General features: G+C 41.8%; 1 protein-coding gene across 2 annotated transcripts in view; it reads left to right on the top strand.

The window, feature by feature from the left end:
- Positions 1-3,656: 3,656 nt before the first annotated feature.
- ATRNL1 (attractin like 1) overlaps positions 3,657-19,938 on the top strand; it is an 843,932-nt gene continuing 827,650 nt past the window's right edge. For both annotated transcript variants that reach the window (XR_016038801.1, XM_055424575.2), the window contains exon 1: positions 3,657-4,099. Coding sequence is in view for 1 of the 2 variants with exons in the window: in XM_055424575.2 (XP_055280550.2) it covers positions 3,801-4,099 (299 nt within the window). In the remaining variant the exon portion in view is untranslated. The remainder of the gene's footprint in view (positions 4,100-19,938) is intronic.

The following is a 19,938-nucleotide window of genomic DNA, read 5'->3' on the forward strand; positions in this document are numbered from 1 at the left end:
TGGAGGGGAGGCGGGGTTTCAGGTCAGAGCCATATCAATATTTTCAATATGATCAATGAGTACTTAAAGGTGACTTTTCCCCCCTATGCTCAAAACTCACAGACCATTGATACTCTATCAGTGTCTTAAAATACTGCCCAATTTGCACTAAGGGTCCCTTTGAACGAATGCGTTTCTGGCTCTTGGGGCCACACTAGCTACAGCTCTCATTACCTTGGCTGCTTTCAGAAGCCTCCCATGAGCCAAATGACGAACAATAACCAGAGTAGAGATCATTCTTCAATCAAGCAACTGAGAAGGGGCTGCTTTGGGTTCGTAAGTTCAAACAGGATCTTTTATTTTATTTTGAATAGCAATCAACAGAGCAATGGATCTATAATTTCTCTTGTTCTTTAAAAGCAAAATCATTTGCATTTCCTTCAACTTGGCAACATGAAGTCTCAGACTTTTGCCTTTTTCTATTATAGACCCATTGTTAGGCGGTATGAATGGAAATGGAACACAGTCCCCCTAATATTTAAAGGTCCTGATATAAGGCTAATTGTTGAGCAAATATACTTTCTTGTCTTTCCCCTTGGAGCAAATTTAATAGATACTTTCAAAATCTTAATAGTTTCATTCTACTTCAGTAAAAGTGACTTTTCCCCCACTATCTCTTTGGAGTAAATTTTCACCTTTCTGCTGGATTTATGACTGCTATTATCAATACTGTGAATTATTGTAGTGTCATGTAGCACAGCTGGGATGCTGACTCTCCTTCTTTGGAAAAAAGAGATAGCATCATGTTGGAGTTTTAAAATTTCTTGATCAAAGAAGATACTGAAACATTTGTCAAGATTCTGGGCAAGTTTTATCACTGACTATTTTGTGAGGCCACTGTAAATCATTTAAGTTTTCTGTGTCTACATTTGTAAAATATGTGACATTCAACTGTATAAGGAACTCCCTATCTAGTGAGCCTAACAAAAGATAAGCTTTTCCAGGGGTAGAAATCATGTTTTATTCATCTTTGTTTTCTCTTGCTTAAATTCATAATAGTTACTCAGTAAATGCTGACTGAAAGAGTTTGAAAGAAAAATAGGATATAGGGCAAGTGAAAACCCTGTGAGATCCTTCTGAGAACAATTTTATATAAATTTAATATATTCAGCTTGATTCTAAAGGCAGTGTTGAGAGGAGGCCTGTAGGGCTGCATGTTCTTCAGTGTAACGTAAAGTACTGAGCTGATTATAGTGGTTAGAAGATTAAAAGATGTATATTTTTAATGGGCAAACCCTTTGCTTAGATAGAGCCTACAGTCAGTGAGTGGCTGAGCAGTGGTCTCTCTTGTTGAAGCGGCTCCTGTGTACCCTTTGAGCTACTCGTGATGATTTTAAGAGCTTGGCCACTTTCCACGTGTCTGAAAGCACCTCTGCATTAGACATGAGAAGGATGTGGTTGGTTTTAAACTTTGGCTGGCATGAGAGGAATGGAGAAAGCCACAAGGGATTGTTCATGCATGGCTAATACTAGAGACTTCTGATTTTGCCTTCATGGAAATTAAAATGTGTGATCTAGAACAATACCCTCCTTTTACATTTTTTTCCCCCAAACGTTCTCCTCTCCTCATTTCAACTAATCTCTAAGGGACAAACTGATGGGGGAAAGTTGTGAGTTGAAGGAGCTGTCCTAATTTTTCGGTTTGAGGAGGACATTTCTGGTTCTGCTACTTTGGGGGAATTGTGATTTGTTATATAAACGAAAATCATGGTTTTCCTTTTCCTTTTTTTTTTTTTTACTTCCAAAGGAGTCACCTCTTTCTTGACCTTTTTTCCCCTCCTTAAGTCATTGCTGAGGTATTTGCAAACCAAGCCAACACTTACATTTTATTCACCAAACTAGAACAAAGCATCTGATAATAGGAACAGCCTGGTAAATAGCTGAAAAAGCATAGAAGTCAGAAGACTTGTGTTTAAAGCACAGTTCATTGACAAATCTTTGGAACTTTTTGAATCTTTCTATTCTCATCTGCAAAATGGGGTTAATGGAGGATTTCATCTACAAAGTGGGGTAACAGAGATTAAAAGAGATGACGTGGGTACATTATGCCCCAAATAAACACAAGTTCAGTCTTAACAATAATATTATCACTGTGTGGTTACAATAAAAACTTTTTCTGCTTTTGCTGTCAGAAATGCCTTTGGTAGATTTCAAATTCTTTTCCATACTGCCTGCTCTTTGGTGGGGATCCAATAACATTGCTGTAACTCGAGTGTCCATAGCTGCATTTCATCTTTCGCAAGGGTTCAAATAGCCTGTTCAGAGAAGGTACGAAGGTACAAAGCAAAAATTTCAGCATTTGCCATCAAATCTTGGAAAGTCATATAAAGGAGGAAAGCCTGCCACCGAGGAAGTAAAAAAAAAAAAAAAAAATCTCTTTTCTGGGCATCATTTCTGCCCTTCTGAGAAAAAAAAAGCCCCGATGTTGCAATATTTTTCATGGCAGAATACTGTCCCAGATGGAGAAGGAAATACTGAGAAGCAGAAAAGGAGATACCTGGGGTTCTGAGGCAGCGTCGGAGGGGGGCGGCGCACCGGGGGGGCTCAGAACCTCGCCGCTCTTTGTTGGGGGCGGGGGAGTCATTATTTCCGTGGAAGAAACGACACCCCTCCCACCGCCCCGAGAGGTCCCTCGGCCGCGGATCCGGCTCCGCGACCCCCGCCATCCCTCGCCCCCGCCCCTCCCAGTTCTTGCGGACCCCTCAACGTGGTCGGACTGCGGTGCCTTTAAGACTTTTGCCTGCTGCACATGCTCAGCTCTTTGTGTGTAGTTGGAGTTTTTCTCTTTTAAGAAAAAAAGAAGAAATAGGCTGGAGGATGGGACGGAGGAAGGGGCGGGGGGAGCGCTGGGGGAAAAACGCTGCACTTTTGCCGCTGTAGACAGTGGCCGGGAAGGGTTTCTTTGCGGCTGAAGCTGCGAAGCCGGTCCCGCTCTGATCTTTCGTTTGGGGGGGGTGTCGCGGGGGTGGTGCGGGGGGGAGATCCGGAGGCGCGGGGGCCGGGTTCCCCGGAGCGCCGAGGGGAAGGGCAGCACGGGCGCTGGGGGCCACCCCTGGGGGGCCAGTCTCCCCTCCCGCGGCGGGCCGGCGGGGTGGGCGCGCGCGCGGCGGGGAGTCCCGGGTCCCTGTAGGGGCGGGGCGAGACCACGCGCAGGGCCCGGCGGGGAGGAGCGGAGGCCCGCGCGCCAGCGGGAGGCGGCCCCGCACCCCCGGGCCCTAGAGGAAGCCCTGGCGTCTGGCTAGCGCGGCACGGGAGAGCAGATGGCAGCTGGGGGGCCGCCGGAGGCCGGCCGGGCGGGACGAGGCTGAAGCCCCGCTTCCCGAGTGCCCCCTCCCGCGGTGGGCGCGCCCACCTCGGGGGGCTCCCGTGGCCCCCCGCCCTCCCGGGCGCGCGCGGCGGGGCGCCCAGGCTGCTGGCCCGAGCGGCGGGCGAGGCGGGGCCGCGCGCGGGGTCCCCTCCCCCTCCCGCAGGTCCCCGCCTCCGGCCCGGTCCGGGGCGCCGCGGCCGTGGGCTCGGCCTGCAGCGGACAAGGTCAGCGCACGGAGAGGCGATGCCCGAGCGCGGCTGCAGGGAGCCGAGCGGAGGCGAGCGCGGCTGGGATCTGCCCGTCCGGACCGGGGAGCGGGACTGGGGCAGGCGCCGGTGAGGAGGAGGAGGAGCGGCGGCGGCGCGGTGTTTTCCTCTCCGGTTGGGTTTCCCCTCTGGAGCATCCCTGTCGGCGCCCGCGAGCGCAGCCCCGCCGGCCCGGGGCGCTGGGGAAGATGGAGCCGGGGGGCCGGGCCCGCACTGGCCCCCCGCAGCCGGCGGCCCCGGGGCCGTGGAGGGCTCGGCCGGCAGGCGGCGGCGGCGGCGGCGGGGGCGCCTCCTCCTGGCTGCTGGACGGGAACAGCTGGCTGCTGTGCTATGGCCTGCTCTACCTGGTACTCTACGCGCAGGTGTCCCAGTCCAAGCCCTGCGAAAGGACCGGCTCCTGCTTCTCGGGCCGCTGTGTCAACTCCACCTGCCTCTGCGACCCGGGTTGGGTGGGCGACCAGTGCCAGCACTGCCAGGGCAGGTTCAAGTAAGTGCCTTCGCCGAACCCCGAACCTCAGCCTGGCCCCGCAGCGTCGCGGCCTCTCCCCCACCCCCGTCCCCTCTTGGTCCGGGGTCCCCGGGCTGGGAGCGGCCCCCAGGGCCTTGGTCCGGGGTCCCCTGCCTTCCTCAGGGCCCCGCGCCTCGGCGCCGACAGCCGCGAAGCCCCTCCGGGTGGTCCACCTGTCCGCCGCCGGTCTCTCTCCCTGATGGTCAAAATTCCGCACTCAGCTACGATGCCAAACATCATTTTGTTAGCGGACACTGTTTTTCAATAAAAAATGATGCACGTAAGTCATGAAATACTTGCGCATTGTGAAGCGTTCAAACAGTGCAGAAGTGTAAAGGTTAAAAGTTCTGGTCTGCCCGTATCTCCCTCTTCCCTAGCCTACTCCCTTCTCTAGAGGTAACCCCTGCTAACTTGTTAGTGTATTTAGTAACGGTGATCCTAAGTCGAATTTATGATGACCTTACTATGTGCCAGACACTGGTCTGAGTGCCTTCACCTGGGTTATCTCATTTGTTCCTCAAAGAGTTCTAGGATTCCTATACTGGTTTTACGGAGAGAAATCGTGGTAATGAATTTAAGTAATTTGCCCAGGATTGCACAGTACTGATGGCAGAGTTGTGATCCAAATCAGCCAGCCTAACTCTGGAACGTTTACTTTTAGCCAGTATTACTGTGCTGAATTGTGCGAAAAGAAATCTTGAATTGAGAAATAGAGTGAGTTAGATAAAGGGATGAAATATCTGGACTTTATAGTGTGGTGGAGATAATAGATATTCCTAACTGGTTATTTGACTATCAACTATTGTGTGGAAGCATCACTTCGGCGTTTCGGAAGCTTAAGGCCCTAAAGGAGCTTGCTTTACAGCAGTAAAAATACTTGTCCCCTATTGGTTCATGTGTATTGCGTCGCTGCCTGATATGAAAAGAAATGGATGAGTGTGGGGGAGCAGCAAATAAAATACTTGAGACCAATAGGGTGTCCATCTGACAACTTGTGCAGAACAGTCCTTAAGTAAGTCAACTTCTGTGTCATCCAGATAGTTCAGATCAAGTTTGCTGGCTGGGTTAGTGGCTCAGAATTTGCATTCTGTGGGTTCCTTATTGTCACAGTGATAGCCAGATCTAAGTGGAATGTCTCTTGGGTTCTAAGGCAAAGATGAGACTATGGTTCACCTTTGTTGTTGTTTAGTTGCCAAGTCGTGACCAGACTCTTTGCAAACCCATGAACTGTATATTCCACCAGGCTCCTCTTTCCATGAGATTTCCCAGGCAGGAATACTAGAGTGGGTTGTCATTTCCTTCTCCAGGGGATCCTCCCCACCCCGGGATCAAACCTGTGCCTCCTGCTTTGGCAGATGTATTCTTTACCACTGAGCCACCAGTGAAGCTGATGGTTCACTTTACTTAGGTATCAAAAGAAAATTTCCTGGGAGTTTTAAACAGCATATTTTCCTTTTTTTTAAACTTTCCGGTTAAGACAAGTCCCTGAAACCTTATTGTAAAATGTATTTTTTAAAAGGGGACTTTTTAATTTTAAGTAGATCTTACTGTTTAATTTACAGCAAGATTTTGAAAGTGAAATCTCAGAATGAAGTTTTATGAAATTCTTTTGTAGAAGTAAGTTGAAATGTTTCCTAGCTTCGTAATTTCACAAATTAGGGTAATACTCTTGTTTTTTAAAATACTTCAAAAAATTTAGTAGAGTTACTAATTAAAAGTTTTAAAAAATGTTTCAAGACCCACAAAGATACTGTTTTGAACTGGGCTTGTTAGTAGTCTTTTTTACTTAAGTGTTCTAAAACTTTTGCTTTGGTGGAAACAGCCAGCCCAGCCTCTTTACCTGGCAAGAGAGGATTTTGAACATAGAAACTGGTAGTCAGTAATAAAAAAAGCCACATACATTTTTTATATCCGTTTTTACATAAAGAGAAAGAGTGCCTGATTCATATGTAATTTAGGGACATTGGCCTTTGGTTGGAATTGCTCTGTTTGTCTAAAGAGGAAAAAAATTGGTGCAGTCCTGAGAAGCCTCTGTCTACATTGTATAGAAGTGGAATTGTTAATCAGCTAGATCAGCAGCCTGTAACCTCACTAGCAGATGTTGTCCCAGTTAGTAAGAAAGGTCACAGATCAAGTTAAAACCGGCTTAAATAATATAGAGAGATGGTTGCTGTTCATAAACAATACATTAGTGAGTAAAAGAGGAATAGTTTTTTAAAAATATAGATGTAGTTAAATAACAATAAACCCTGGACTTATCATTGAGTATTCATTTCCTTGGAAGCTGTTTCCTATGATTCATTGTTAGCAAGAACTGATTCTGTTAGCAAGTACTTTTTCATTCTCTGGAGTATCAGCTATTAATTAGAGTAAATATAACTGGTACAACTCTTTGTGTTTTATTATATATACTTTTAGGGTAAAGAAGTATTTAATGTTAAAGGGATGAATCAATTTAGAAGAAAAGATTTCTTCCGGGTAAAGTACCTGCTAAGCTAAGAAAGGTTTCTTTCAGAATGTTCGCTTGTTTTACCCAATATTTGAAGTAATATCACAGTGGGAAAGACTTTTAACTGGAAATTCTCACTTCATTAATTATCTTGAAAATCTTTTACTAAACTGAAGGATAGCAACCTTACACACAGACATCAAAAATGATCAATCTTGGTAAGCAGGTGTCAAAATTAATTGGCTGGTTCCATGGTAACTTAGCTCTTTTTTTCTAGTGTAGGGATTTCACTAGGGAATGAGTATTCTTCAAAAGCGTCTTTAGAAGGGAAGATTGATGGTTGGGGGGAGAAATGCAGCAGCAAATATGGTATCAAAAGTGGTGCTTCAGTTTTCTTAGGATTGATTTCAGCCTTCTGTTTCCATTTGGAAAGAATAAAACTCTCAGATTATAGGCCATTCCTCAGCTAGGTAAAACGGAATGAACACCGATCTTTAGCCAAAGACTTAGGACTGAGAATCAGAAAGGATAGTGCCAATTTGAAATATAATAATCAAGGATATGATATATGAAATATATGCAAATTTGAATTACACTTACTTGGGCAGCATTGTATAACATTAGGCCAGAAAGCATTTTGCTACAAACTCTATTTGAGTGAATAATACTCTGTTATAAGCTAGGTCTTTAGAATTATTTTTGTAGTTGAGATTTATGTTTATATAAATTTATAATTTGAATTCATGCTTGGACATTTTTTTGCTTATATGACTTAGGAACCTAAGACTTCTAATTTCTCTTAGGTAAAGAAAATAGCTGAGATTAATGTTCTGAGATTGGAAAATACCTCATTATATTCTAAATATTTTATAAATTTAAATTTATTATTAAAGTACATTTATTGAATAATCATCTAATCATCTGTTAAATCTTGCTGTATGTCTAATGTATGTAGATTTTTTTAAACCTCTTTGATCAGTCAAATATGGATGATGAATTTCACATGTTTATAATAGAAGTAATCTATTTCTGTTTTAACAGCAAAATGAAGATATACTACCAGGAGTGAGATTGCTGTTGTAAATAGAAAGCAGTAGGGTTAAATGTGTAAATATTTTTCCTAAGTTACTACTAAACCCCCCCAACATATGTGTGTTTATACACATACATCATTTGGAATCCTTTTTAATAATAATAGGAAAGCTATCAGTAATTATGATGTTTAAATTGAATGCTCCCTGTCCACAAGTCTTTATTTCAAACTAAGAGTCTAATGTGTAATTTATATGCATGGGTTCTTTTCATGTTATTAATCTATGAAAATCACACAATGGAATTTTATAATAGTTTAAATTGAGTGTTTCTGAGATCCCCAACTAATAAGTTACTTGGAGTAGCATGGTTTTCAAGACCATGTGTCTGCATAATTTGGTTCCTGTAGCAGATGACTGACTCACTCTTCCAGCTTTCCTGCCTTTTAAAGTGCCTTCAAAGTGCCACATTGCTTTTGGACTCAGGGCATTTCACACATACTGTCACATCTCTCTGAGCCCTCTTTCCTGTGTGGTCTTTGCTTGACTGATTAAGGATCCTTCAAATTTTAGCATATCCTAGTGTCCGAAGGAAGCTTTTCTAACTCTTCAGACTACGTGACCCCTCATTATATACTCTTGTAGCACTGTTTTTCCTTTGTAGCACTTTGAAAATGAATATAGTTGAATTCTGAAAAATTATTTTTAAGAGCTTAATTGAGGTATAATTGACATGCAGTAAACCACAATTTAAAAAGTTTTGATGTATGTATGCGCCTCTTAAACTATCATCACAGTCAAGATCCTAAAAATATTAGTCACTCTCAAAAGTTCCGTGTTGTTCAGTTGCGTCCAACTCTTTGCAACTCCGTGGACTGCAGCATGCCAGGCTTCCCTGTCTTTCACCATCTCCTGGAGTTTGCTCAAATTCATGTCCATTGAGTTGGTGATGTCATCCAATCATCTCATCCCCTGCCATCTCTTTCTCCTCCTACCTCCAATCTTTCCCAGCATCAGGGTCTTTTCCAGTGAGTCAGCTCTTCGAATCAGGTGGCCAAAGTACTGGAACTTCAGCTTCAGCATCAGTCCTTCCAGTGAATATTCATGGTTGATTTCCTTTTGGATTGACTTGATTTCATCTCCTTGCTGTCCAAGGGACTCTTTAAAGAGTCTTGTCCAGCACCATGGTTGAAGACATCAGTTCTTCCGTGCTCAGAATCCGCCTGCAATGCGGGAGACCTGGGTTCGATACCTGGGTTGGGAAGATCCCTTGGAGAAGGGAAAGGCTACCCACTCCAGTATTCTGGCCTGGAGAATTCCATGAACTATATAGTCCATAGGGTTGCAAAGAGTCGGACAGGATTGAGCGACTTTCCTTTAACTTTCAATGACTAATGATGTTGAATATCTTGTCATGTGTTTACTTACCATCTGTAGTTTCATTTGGTGAGGTGTCCAGATTTTTTGCACATTTTAAAAATTGTTTTTTTCTTATTATTGATTTTTATAAATTCTTTACATATTATGCATACTGTTTCCTTATAAGGTATGTCATTTGCAAATATTTTCTTGCATGTTGGGGCTTGTCTTTTCATTCTCTTAACAGTTTTCAATGGATGGAAGTTTTAAATTTAATGAATTACAGCTTCTCAAGTTTTTCCTTTTATGGATTTTATTTATTTTTTTTAGTGTTGGTATCTAAGAAACCTTTGCCTAAATAAAAGATTTTCTTTAATTCTTTTTTTTTTTGTAGAATTTTTGTAGGTTTACGCTTTGCATTTAGGTTGAGTCCATTTTGATTTACTTTTGCATTTGCTGTACAGTAAAATCAATCAGCTATATGTATACATATATCTGCTCTTTTTCTGATTTCCTCCCATTTAGGTCACCACAGAGTTGAGTAGAGTTCCCTGTGCTATATGGAAGGTTCTCATTAGTTGTCTGTTTTATACATAGTATCAAAGTATATATGTTGCTGCTGCTGCTAAGTCGCTTCAGTTGTTTCGGACTCTGTGCAGCCCCATAGACGGCAGCCCACCAGGCTTCCCGTCCCTGAGATTATCCAGGCAAGAACACTGGAGTGGGTTGCCATTTCCTTCTCCAGTGCATGAAAGTGAAAAGTGAAAGTGAAGTCGCTCAGTCGTGTCCGACTCTTAGCGACCCCATGGACTGCAGCCTACCAGGCTCCTCCATCCATTGGATTTTCCAGGCAAAAGTACTGGAGTGGGGTGCCATTTCCTTCTCCTCAAAGTGTGTATTTGTCAATCCTAATCTCCCAATTCATTTTATCCCCCCTCCACTTTTGTACTTTGATTTTGTATCCTTAAATCTTCCTAAAATTACTTGTTTGTAGTAGTGGTAGTTTTTGTAGATTCCTTATGATTTTCTACATACTTGATTATGTTGTCTGCAAATAAAGATACTTTAAGGCCTTTCTCTGCAATCTGGATGCCTTTCATTTTTTTTCCTTGCCTTATTTCCCTGGCTAGAACCTCCATTATAGTGATACAGGTGATAAGGAGTAGTTGACTGTGTCTTGTTCCTGATTTAAGGGGAAAATATTCAACTTTAGATGATTGTGTAAGTTTCTTGTAAATCCCTTTTATCACATTGAGGAAGTTCCCTTCTATTCTTAGTTTTCTGAGAGTTTTTATTGGAATTGAGTTGAGATTGGAATCTGCATCTGTTGAGATGATAATTTTTCATTTTAAGCTTAATATGAATTATATTGCTTAATTTTCGAATATTAAACCAGCCTTACATTCCTGGGATGAACCTCATCTGAAATGATATATTTTTCTTTTTATGTATTCTTTGGATTTGATTTATTAAAATTTTTAAAGAATTTTTGTGTATATGTTCAGGAAGGATATTGTTTTGTTCTTTTCTTGTAGTAACTTTGTCTGGTTTCAGAGTCAGGGTAATGCTGGCCTCATAGAATGAGCTGGGACCTTCCTGTTCAATATGCCAGGAAAGTTTGTGTAGAACTGACATTATTTCTTCATTACATGTTTGGTAGGATTCACCAGTGAAGCCCTCAAGACTTGGAAATAATTCTTTAAGTTTGAATTTAATTTATTTAATATAAACTCAGTTCATTTAATAGTTATAGCTAGAAGTTCAGTTTATTTAGTATGTATAAGGCTGTATGGATAGGACTTAAACTTTATTGTGTAGAGTATTGTTCACTTTGGTAAATATTCCTTGTGCATGTGAAAAGAGTGTGTATTGTGCTATTGATGGGGGAGTGTTCTGTAAATTTCAATTAGGTCAAGTTGGTTGATAGTTTTGTTCAAGATTTCTAAAACTTCTCTGATTTTCTGTCTGTTTCTGTCAGTTACTGAGATGGCATATTGAAATCTTCAATTATAATTCATAATTATCTATTTCTCTGCAGTTATATCTATTTTTGTTTCATGTATTTTGAGCCTCTGTTATTAGGTGCGTGAAATTTTGTATTATATCCTATTGGTAAATTGATCCCCTTTTCGTTATGGAGTGAGCATTTGTTGAAGAGGCTATCCTGTTTTCACTGATGTTTTGCTCCTTCGTTGAAAATTAGTTGGTCATCTCTATATATTTTTCTTGATTATATTCTGTTCCATTGATCCATTGATCCATGTGTCTGTCCTGCTGCTAAGTCACTTCAGTCGTGTCCGACTATGTGTGACCCCATAGACGGAAGCCCACCAGGCTCCCCCATCCCTGGGATTCTCCAGGCAAGAACACTGGAGTGGGTTGCCATTTTCTTCTCCAATGTGTGAAAGTGAAAAGTGAAAGTGAAGTTGCTCAGTCGTGTCCGACCCTCAGCAACCCCACGGACTGCAGCCCACCAGGCTCCTCCATCCATGGGATTTTCTAGGCAAGAGTACTGGAGTGGCTTGCCATTGCCTTCTGGGGATGCCTTTTTTGACTATTGAATCTTTATAGTAAGTCTTGAAGTTAGATAGTGAGATTTCTTCAACTGTTTTTATTTTTGAAAATTCACTTGTTTATTCTAGTTCATTTGCTTTTTCCGTATAAATTTTAGAGTCAGTTTGTCAGTTTCTTAAAAAAAGCTGGAATTTTGATTGAGACTGTGTTGATTCAAGAGATCATATTGGGTAGTATTGACATCTAGATAATATTGAGTTTTCCAGTCCTTCAACAGATATATTTCTTCATTTATTTAGGTTTTCATTGATTTCTTTTCAGATACAGATCCTGAACATATTTTGTTAGATTTGTACCCAAGTAGTTTGTATTCTTTGATGCTGTTATAATTGATAGTGTTTCTTTTAATTTCAGTTTCCATTTGTTCTTTTTCATTATGTATAAATAACAATTGATTTTTGTATGTTGACCTAGTTTTCTGCAATGTTGCTAAACTCAGTTTCAGTAGCTGTTTTTGTGGATTCTTTGGGGTTTTCTACATAGACAGTCGTACCTGTTTTACGTCTTCCTTTCCCATTATATCCCGTTTTTCTTCTTGTTCTGCTGCACTAGCTAGGACCTTCAACCAGATGATGAATAAGAGTAGAAGAGTGGATATCCTTGCCTTGTTTCCAATCTTAGGTGGAAAACATTCAGTCTTTAAACATCTTTAAATGTGAAGTATCATGTTAGCTGCAGACTTTTTTTTTTTTTTTAAATAAATGTCCTTTATTAGGTTAAAGAAATTCTCTGCTGTTCCTAATTTTAAGAGTTGATCATTATACGATAACGGAAAATGTATATTGGTCTGCCTCTGGTTCCTGGCATAGAGTTCTTAAAACCCTTATAATTTCCTAAGTGATAAGAGTACTAGAAGCATCTTGTGTTATAATGTTGTTTTTTTACCTTTATTCCTAACACAGAGCTCCTGAAACCCTTGTAATTTCCCTGGTGATCATGTTGTGTTTTGTTCAGTGAGGTGACTCAGTGTGGTCTCCTGGTTGGCTCCTGGATAAGGGCTGCTGCTGCTGCTAAGTCACTTCAGTCGTGTCCAACTCTGTGTGACCCCATAGACAGAAGCCCACCAGGCTCCCCTGTCCCTGGGATTCTCCAGGCAAGAACACTGGAGTGGGTTGCCATTTCCTTCTCCAATGTGTGAAAGTGAAAAGTGAAAGTGAAGTCGCTCAGTCGTGTCTGACCCTTAGCGACCCCATGGACTGCAGCCTACCAGGCTACTCCATCCGTGGGATTTTCTAGGCAAGAGTACTGGAGTGGCTTGCCATTGCCTTCTCCGGATAAGGGCTAGTTACCAGAAAGACCAAGTCATGGTTTGAAGCTTGGACTCTTCAGCCCTGTCCCCCATTCTCTTGAGAAGGGAGAACGGCTGAAAATAGAGATAATGATCTATGATGTCTACATGGTCAGCCCTCCATAAATCCCCAAAATTTGGGGTTTGGAGAGCTTCTTGGTTGATGAACACTTGGAGGTGCTGGGAGAGTGATGTACCTGGGCAGGGCAGGAAAATTCTGAACCCCTTCACCCATACATTATCCGATGTAGCTCTTCCATCTGGCTGTTTCTGAATTATATACTTTTATAATAAACCGGTGATCTAGTAAATAAAATGTGTGAGTTCTGTGAGTCTCTGTAGCAAGCTGATCGAATACAGGGAGTGGATGTTTGGATCCCCCAGGCTGTGGCTAGTTGGTCAGAAGCATAGGTGTTAAATGGGATTGCAGCTGGCGTCAGACTTGAGGGGGGAGCTTTATAGGACTGAACCCTTAACCTGTGGAATCTGATGCTATCTCCTGTTCAACTCCAGAATTGAGTTGAATTCTTGGACACCCTTCTGGTGTCTGTGAGTTCCTAGGTTGTCTTTGTTGAGTCGCTCAGTCATGTCTGACTCTTTGCAACCCCATGGACTGCAGCACCCCAGGCTTCCCCGTCCCTCACCATCTCCTGGAGTTTGCCCAAGTTCATGTCCATTGCATCGGTGATGCTATCCCATCATCTCATCGTCTGTCACCTCCTTCTCCTTCTGCCTTCAATCTTCTCCAGTGTCAGGGTCTTTTCCAACAAGTCGGCTGTTTGCATCAGGTGGCGAAAGTATTGGAGCTTCAGCCGAATTCCCTGGTATTGGGGGGAAACCTCCATACATTTGGTGACCAAAGTGAAGGTGATGTGAGTAGAAAAGGAGACTTATGGGGAACAATACACAGTGGGGAAGAACTGGATTTTTTTTCTACACAGGAGGAAAGGAACTGAGAGTTTTTCCATTTACAGTCATGTATGGGTATTGAATTTTTTCACATGATTTTTTTCTACATCTATTGAGATAGTCACTTGATTTTTCTTTTGTGTGTTAATATTGGTGAATTAAATTGATTTTCAAATGTTTAATCAACCTTGCATTCCTGGGGTAAACTCCTTGGTTTGCAGTGTATTACACTTTTTATATATTGCTGGATTTAATCTGATAATATTTTGTTGAGGATTTTTGCTTATGTGTTGATGAGAGAGATTGCTCTGTAATTTTCTTGTAATGTCTTTGGTTTCCTTATCATGGTAAAATGCTAACCTTATAAAGTGAGTTAGAAATTGCTCCCTTTTCTTATGTTTTCTGGAATAATTTATGTAGAATTGGTATTACTTTTTTTGTAAATGTTTGGCAAATTCATCAGTGATGCCATCTGGGCTTGGAATTTCTTTGTGGAAGGCTTGCAGCTGTGAACTCAATTTCTTTAATAGGTGCAGGGATATTCATTTTATCTATTTCTTGAATGAGTTTTGGCAGATTGTACCTTAACAAAAATGAGTCCATTTCATCTAAGTTTTCAAATTTATGGACATAAAGTTGTTTGTAATATTTCCTTATCCTTTTAAAGTCTGTGGGGTTTTTAATATTTCTTCTTCAATTTTTGATATTGGTAGTTTATGTTTTTTTCGTTTTTTCCTGCTTAGTCTGGCTGGACATTTATTAATGTTATCAATCTTTTTAAAGAATATGTGTTTGGTTTCATTGATTCCTGATGTTTGTTTTTTTCTTTTGTTGTTTTCAGCTTCATTGCTTGCTGCTTCCTTTTTTTGTGTGTAATTTTAAACCTGGGCCCACAACAGTAAAAACCCCAAATCTTAACCTCTGGATTACCAGGGAATTCCCTGCTTCCTTTGGTTTTAATTTGCTTTTCTTATTCTTTTTTCTTAAGATGAAAAGCTTTGATCATTAATTTGAGATATTTCTTCCTTTCAATAAGAGTATTTGAATGCTATACATGTTCTTCTAAGCACTGCTTTAGCTGAATCTCGCATATTGTGATATGCAGTACTTTGATTTTACTCAGTGTAATTAACTAAGTTATACTTTACCTTGAGACATTTTCTTTGGCTTATGTATTTTGTTTAATTTCCAAATATTTGGGAATTTACAAGATCTTTTTCTTTTATTTATTTCTAGTTTAATTCACTAGGTTGCTTATATCTTTCCTTTTCTCCTTTGCTTTTCGCCTCTCTTCTTTTCACAGCTATTTGTAAGGCCTCCTCAGACAGCCATTTCTCTCTTTTGCATTTCTTTTCCATGGGGATGGTCTTGGTCCCTGTCTCCTGTACAATGTCACGAACCTCCGTCCAGAGTTCATCAGGCACTCTATCAATCAGATCTAGTCCCTTAAATCTATTTCTCACTTCCATTGTATAATCATAAGGGATTTGATTGAGGTCATATCTGAATGGTCTAGTGGTTTTCCCTACTTTCTTCAATTTAAGTCTGAACTTCGCAATAAGGAGTTCATGATCTGAGCCACAGTCAGCTCCTGGTCTTGTTTTCGCTAACTGTATACAGCTTCTCCATCTTTGGTTGCAAAGAATATAATCAGTCTGATTTCGGTGTTGACCATCTGGTGATGTCCATGTGTAGAGTCTTCTCTTGTGTTGTTGGAAGAGGGTGTTTGCTATGACCAGTGCGTTCTCTTGACAAAACTCTATTAGCCTTTGCCCTGCTTCATTCTGTGCTCCAAGGCCAAATTTGCCAGTTACTCCAGGTGTTTCTTGACTTCCTACTTTTGCATTCCAGTCCCCTATAATGAAAAGGATGTCTTTTTTGGGTGTTAGTTCTAAAAGGTCTTGTAGGTCTTCATAGAACTGATTAACTTCGGCTTCTTCAGCATTACTGGTTGGGGCATAGGCCTGGATTACTGTAATATTGAATGGTTTGCCTTGGAAAGATATAAGCATCTGAATGCAGAGTTCCAAAGAATAGCAAGGAGAGATAAGAAAGCCTTCCTCAGTGATCAATGCAAAGAAATAGAGGAAAACAACAGAATAGGAAAAACAAGAGAGCTCTTCAAGAAAATTAGAGATTCCAAGAGAACATTTCATGCAAAAATGGGCTCGATAAAGGACAGAAATGGTATGGACCTAACAGAAGCAGAAGATATTAAGAAGAGGTGGCAGGAATACACAGAAGAACTGTACAAAAAAGATCTTCACAACCAAGATAGTCACGATAACGTGATCACTGACCTAGAGCCAGACATCTTGGAGTGTGAAGTCAAGTGGGCCTTAGAAAGCATCACTACGAACAAAGCTAGTGGAGGTGATGGAATTCCAGTTGAGCTATTTCAAGTCTTGAAAGATGATGCTGTCAAAGTGCTGCACTCAATATGCCAGCAAATTTGGAAAACTCAGCAGTGGCCACAGGACTGGAAGAGGTCAGTCTTCATTCCAATCCCAAAGAAAGGTAATGCCAAAGAATGCTCAAACTACCGCACAATTGCACTCATCTCACACGCTAGTAAAGTCATGCTCAAAATTCTCCAAGCCAGGCTTCAGCAGTATATAAATCGTGAACTCCCAGATGTTCAAGCAGGTTTTAGAAAAGGCAGAGGCACCAGAGATCAAATTGCCAACATCCGCTGGATCATGGAGAAAGCAAGAGAGTTTCAGAAAAACATCTATTTCTGCTTCATTGACTATGCCAAAGCCTTTGACTGTGTCGATCACAATAAACTGTGGAACATTCTGAAAGAGATGGGAATCCCAGACCACCTGACCTGCCTCTTGAGAAACCTGTATGCAGGTCAGGAAGCAACAGTCAGAACTGGACATGGAACAACAGAGTGGTTCCAAATAGGAAAAGGTGTACGTCAAGGTTGTATATTGTCACCTTGCTTATTTAACTTATATGCAGAGTACATCATGAGGAACGCTGGGCTGGAAGAAGCACAAGCTGGAATCAAGATTGCCGGGAGAAATATCAATAACCTCAGATATGCAGATGACACTACCCTTATGGCAGAAAGTGAAGAGGAACTCAAAAGCCTCTTGATGAAAGTGAAAGAGGAGAGTGAAAAGGTTGGCTTGAAGCTCAACATTCAGAAAACAAAGATCATGGCATCTGGCCCCATCACTTCATGGGAAATAGATGGAAAAACAGTGGAAACAGTGTCAGACTTTGTTTTTGGGCTCCAAAATCACTGCAGATGCTGATTGCAGCCATGAAATTAAAAGACGCTTGCTCCTTGGAAGGAAAGTTATGACCAACCTTGATAGTATATTAAAAAGCAGAGACATTACTTTGCCAACCAAGGTCCGTCTAGTCAAGGCAATGGTTTTTCCCGTGGTCATGTATGGATGTGAGAATTGGACTGTGAAGAAAGCTGATCGCTGAAGAATCGATGCTTTTGAACTGTGGTGTTGGAGAAGACTCTTGAGAGTCCCTTATACTGCAAGGAGATCCAACCAGTCCATTCTAGAGGAGATCAATCCTGGATGTTCATTGGAGGGACTGATGCTAAAGCTGAAACTGCAATACTTTGGCCACCTCATGCGACGAGTTGACTCACTGGAAAAGACTCTGATGCTGGGAAAGGTTGGGGGCGGGAGGAGAAGGGGACGGCGGAGAATGAGATGGCTGGATGGCATCACCGACTCGATGGACATGAGTTTGAGTGAACCCCGGGAGTTGGTGATGGACAGGGAGGTCTTTCGTGTTGTGGTTCATGGGGTCGCTAAGAGTCGGACACGACTGAGCGACTGAACTGAACTGAACTGAATGATACTCTACAAAGAGGAGTGTTGAAGTTTCCAACTTTGTTTATGGATTTATCTGTTTGTTTCCTTTCATTTCTGCCCGTTTTGCTTCTTGTATTTTGAAGCTTTTTTGGTAGACACATACACAATTAGAATTGTTATGTCTTTTTGGTGAACTGACCCATTCATCATTATATAATTTCCTGTTTTTCTTTATTAATTGTTTTTACTTTGAGGTCTACTTTGACATTAAGAGCCACAGTAGTTTTGCTTATTGTTTATTTTATGTATCTTTTTTGATTTGGAAAGGATACTGTGTGTTTTTATGTATGTGGTTGTGTTGTTTAGTTGTTAAGTTGTGTCCAACTCTTTGTGACCACATGGACTGTAGCCCACCAGCCTCCTTCTGTCCATGGGCTTTTCCAGGCAAGAATAATGGGGTGGGTTGCCATTTCCAGGGGATCTTCCTGACCTAAGCATATGTGTGTATGCATATGTAAATATATATATAAAATCCAGTCTGATGATCTCTGTCTTTATATTGTTCTGTTGAGGTTGTTTACGTTTAATGTATCCGGATATCTTTTAGCATTCCATTTAAATTTTCCATTGTCCCTTTGGCTGTATGTCTTTGTATTATTTTTTAGTGGTTATGCTAGTGTGTTAGTGATTACAGTATGCATCAGTTCAGTCGCTTAGTCGTGTCCGACTCTTTGTGACCCCATGAATCACAGCACGCCAGGCCTCCTTGTCCATCACCAACTCCCGAGGTTCACTCAAATTCATGTCCATCGAGTCGGTGATGCCATTCAGCCATCTCATTCTCTGTCGTCCCCTTCTCCTCCTGCCCCCAATCCTTCCCAGCATCAGAGTCTTTTCCAGTGAATCAACTCATCGCATGAGGTGGCCAAAGTATTGCAGTTTCAGCTTTAGCATTAGTTCGTCCAATGACTATTCAGGACTGATCTCCTTTAGGATGGACTGGCTGGATCTCCTTGCAGTCCAAGGGACTCTCAAGAGTCTTCTCCAGCACCACAGTTCAAAAGCATCAATTCTTCGGCGATCAGCTTTCTTCACAGTCCAACTCTCACATCCATACATGACCACTGGAAAAACCATAGCCTTGACTAGACCGACCTTGGTTGGCAAAGTAATGTCTCTGCTTTTTAATATGCTATCTAGGTTGGTCATAACTTTCCTTCCAAGGAGTAAGCATCTTTTAATTTCATGGCTGCAGTCAGCATCCACAGTGATTTTGGAGCCACCCAAAATAAAGTCTGACACTGTTTCCACTGTTTCCCCATCTGTTTCCCATGAAGTGAGGGGACCAGATGCCATGATCTTTGTTTTCTGAATGTTGAGCTTCAAGCCAACCTTTTCACTCTCCTCTTTCACTTTCATCAAGAGGCTTTTGAGTTCCTCTTCACTTTCTGCCATAAGGGTGGTGTCATCTGCATATCTGAGGTTATTGATTACTTCTCCCGGCAATCTTGATTCCAGCTTGTGCTTCTTCCAGCCCAGCGTTCCTCATGATGTACTCTGCATAGAAGTTAAATAAGCAGGGTGACAATATACAACCTTGACGTACTCCTTTTCCTATTTGGAACCACTCTGTTGTTCCATGTCCAGTTCTGACTGTTGCTTCCTGACCTGCATACAGGTTTCTCAAGAGGCAGGCCAGGTGGTCTGGTATTCCCATCTCTTTCAGAATGCTCCACAGTTTATTGTGATCCACACAGTCAAAGGCTTTGGCATAGTCAATGAAGCAGAAATAGATGTTTTTCTGGAACTCTCTTGCTTTCTCCATGATCCAACGGATGTTGGCAATTTGATCTCTGGTGCGTCTGCCTTTTCTAAAACCTGCTTGAACATCTGGGAGTTCACGGTTCACATATTGCTGAAGCCTAGCTTGGAGAATTTTGAGCATGACTTTACTAGCGTGTGAGATGAATGCAATTGTGCGGTAGTTTGAGCATTCTTTGGCATTGCCTTTCTTTGGGATTGGAATGAAGACTGACATTTTCCAGTCCTGTGGCCACTGCTGAGTTTTCCAAATCTGCTGGCATATTGAGTGCAGCACTTTCACAGCATCATCTTTCAAGATCTGAAATAGCCCAACTGGGATTCCATCCCCTCCACTAGCTTTGTTCGTAGTGATGCTTTCTAAGGCCCACTTGACTTCACACTCCAAGATGTCTGGCTCTAGGTCAGTGATCACGTTATCGTGATTATCTTAGTCGTGAAGATCTTCTTTGTGCATTTCTTCTGTGTATTCTTGCCACCTCTTCTTAATATCTTCTGCTTCTGTTAGGTCCATACCATTTCTGTCCTTTATCGAGCCCATCTTTGCATGAAATGTTCTCTTGGAATCTCTAATTTTCTTGAAGAGCTCTCTTGTT

This window comes from Moschus berezovskii, chromosome 12 (assembly GCF_049115385.1).
Source record: "Moschus berezovskii isolate FMDL1 chromosome 12, NW_MosBer_1.0, whole genome shotgun sequence".
Lineage (NCBI taxonomy): Eukaryota > Metazoa > Chordata > Mammalia > Artiodactyla > Moschidae > Moschus > Moschus berezovskii.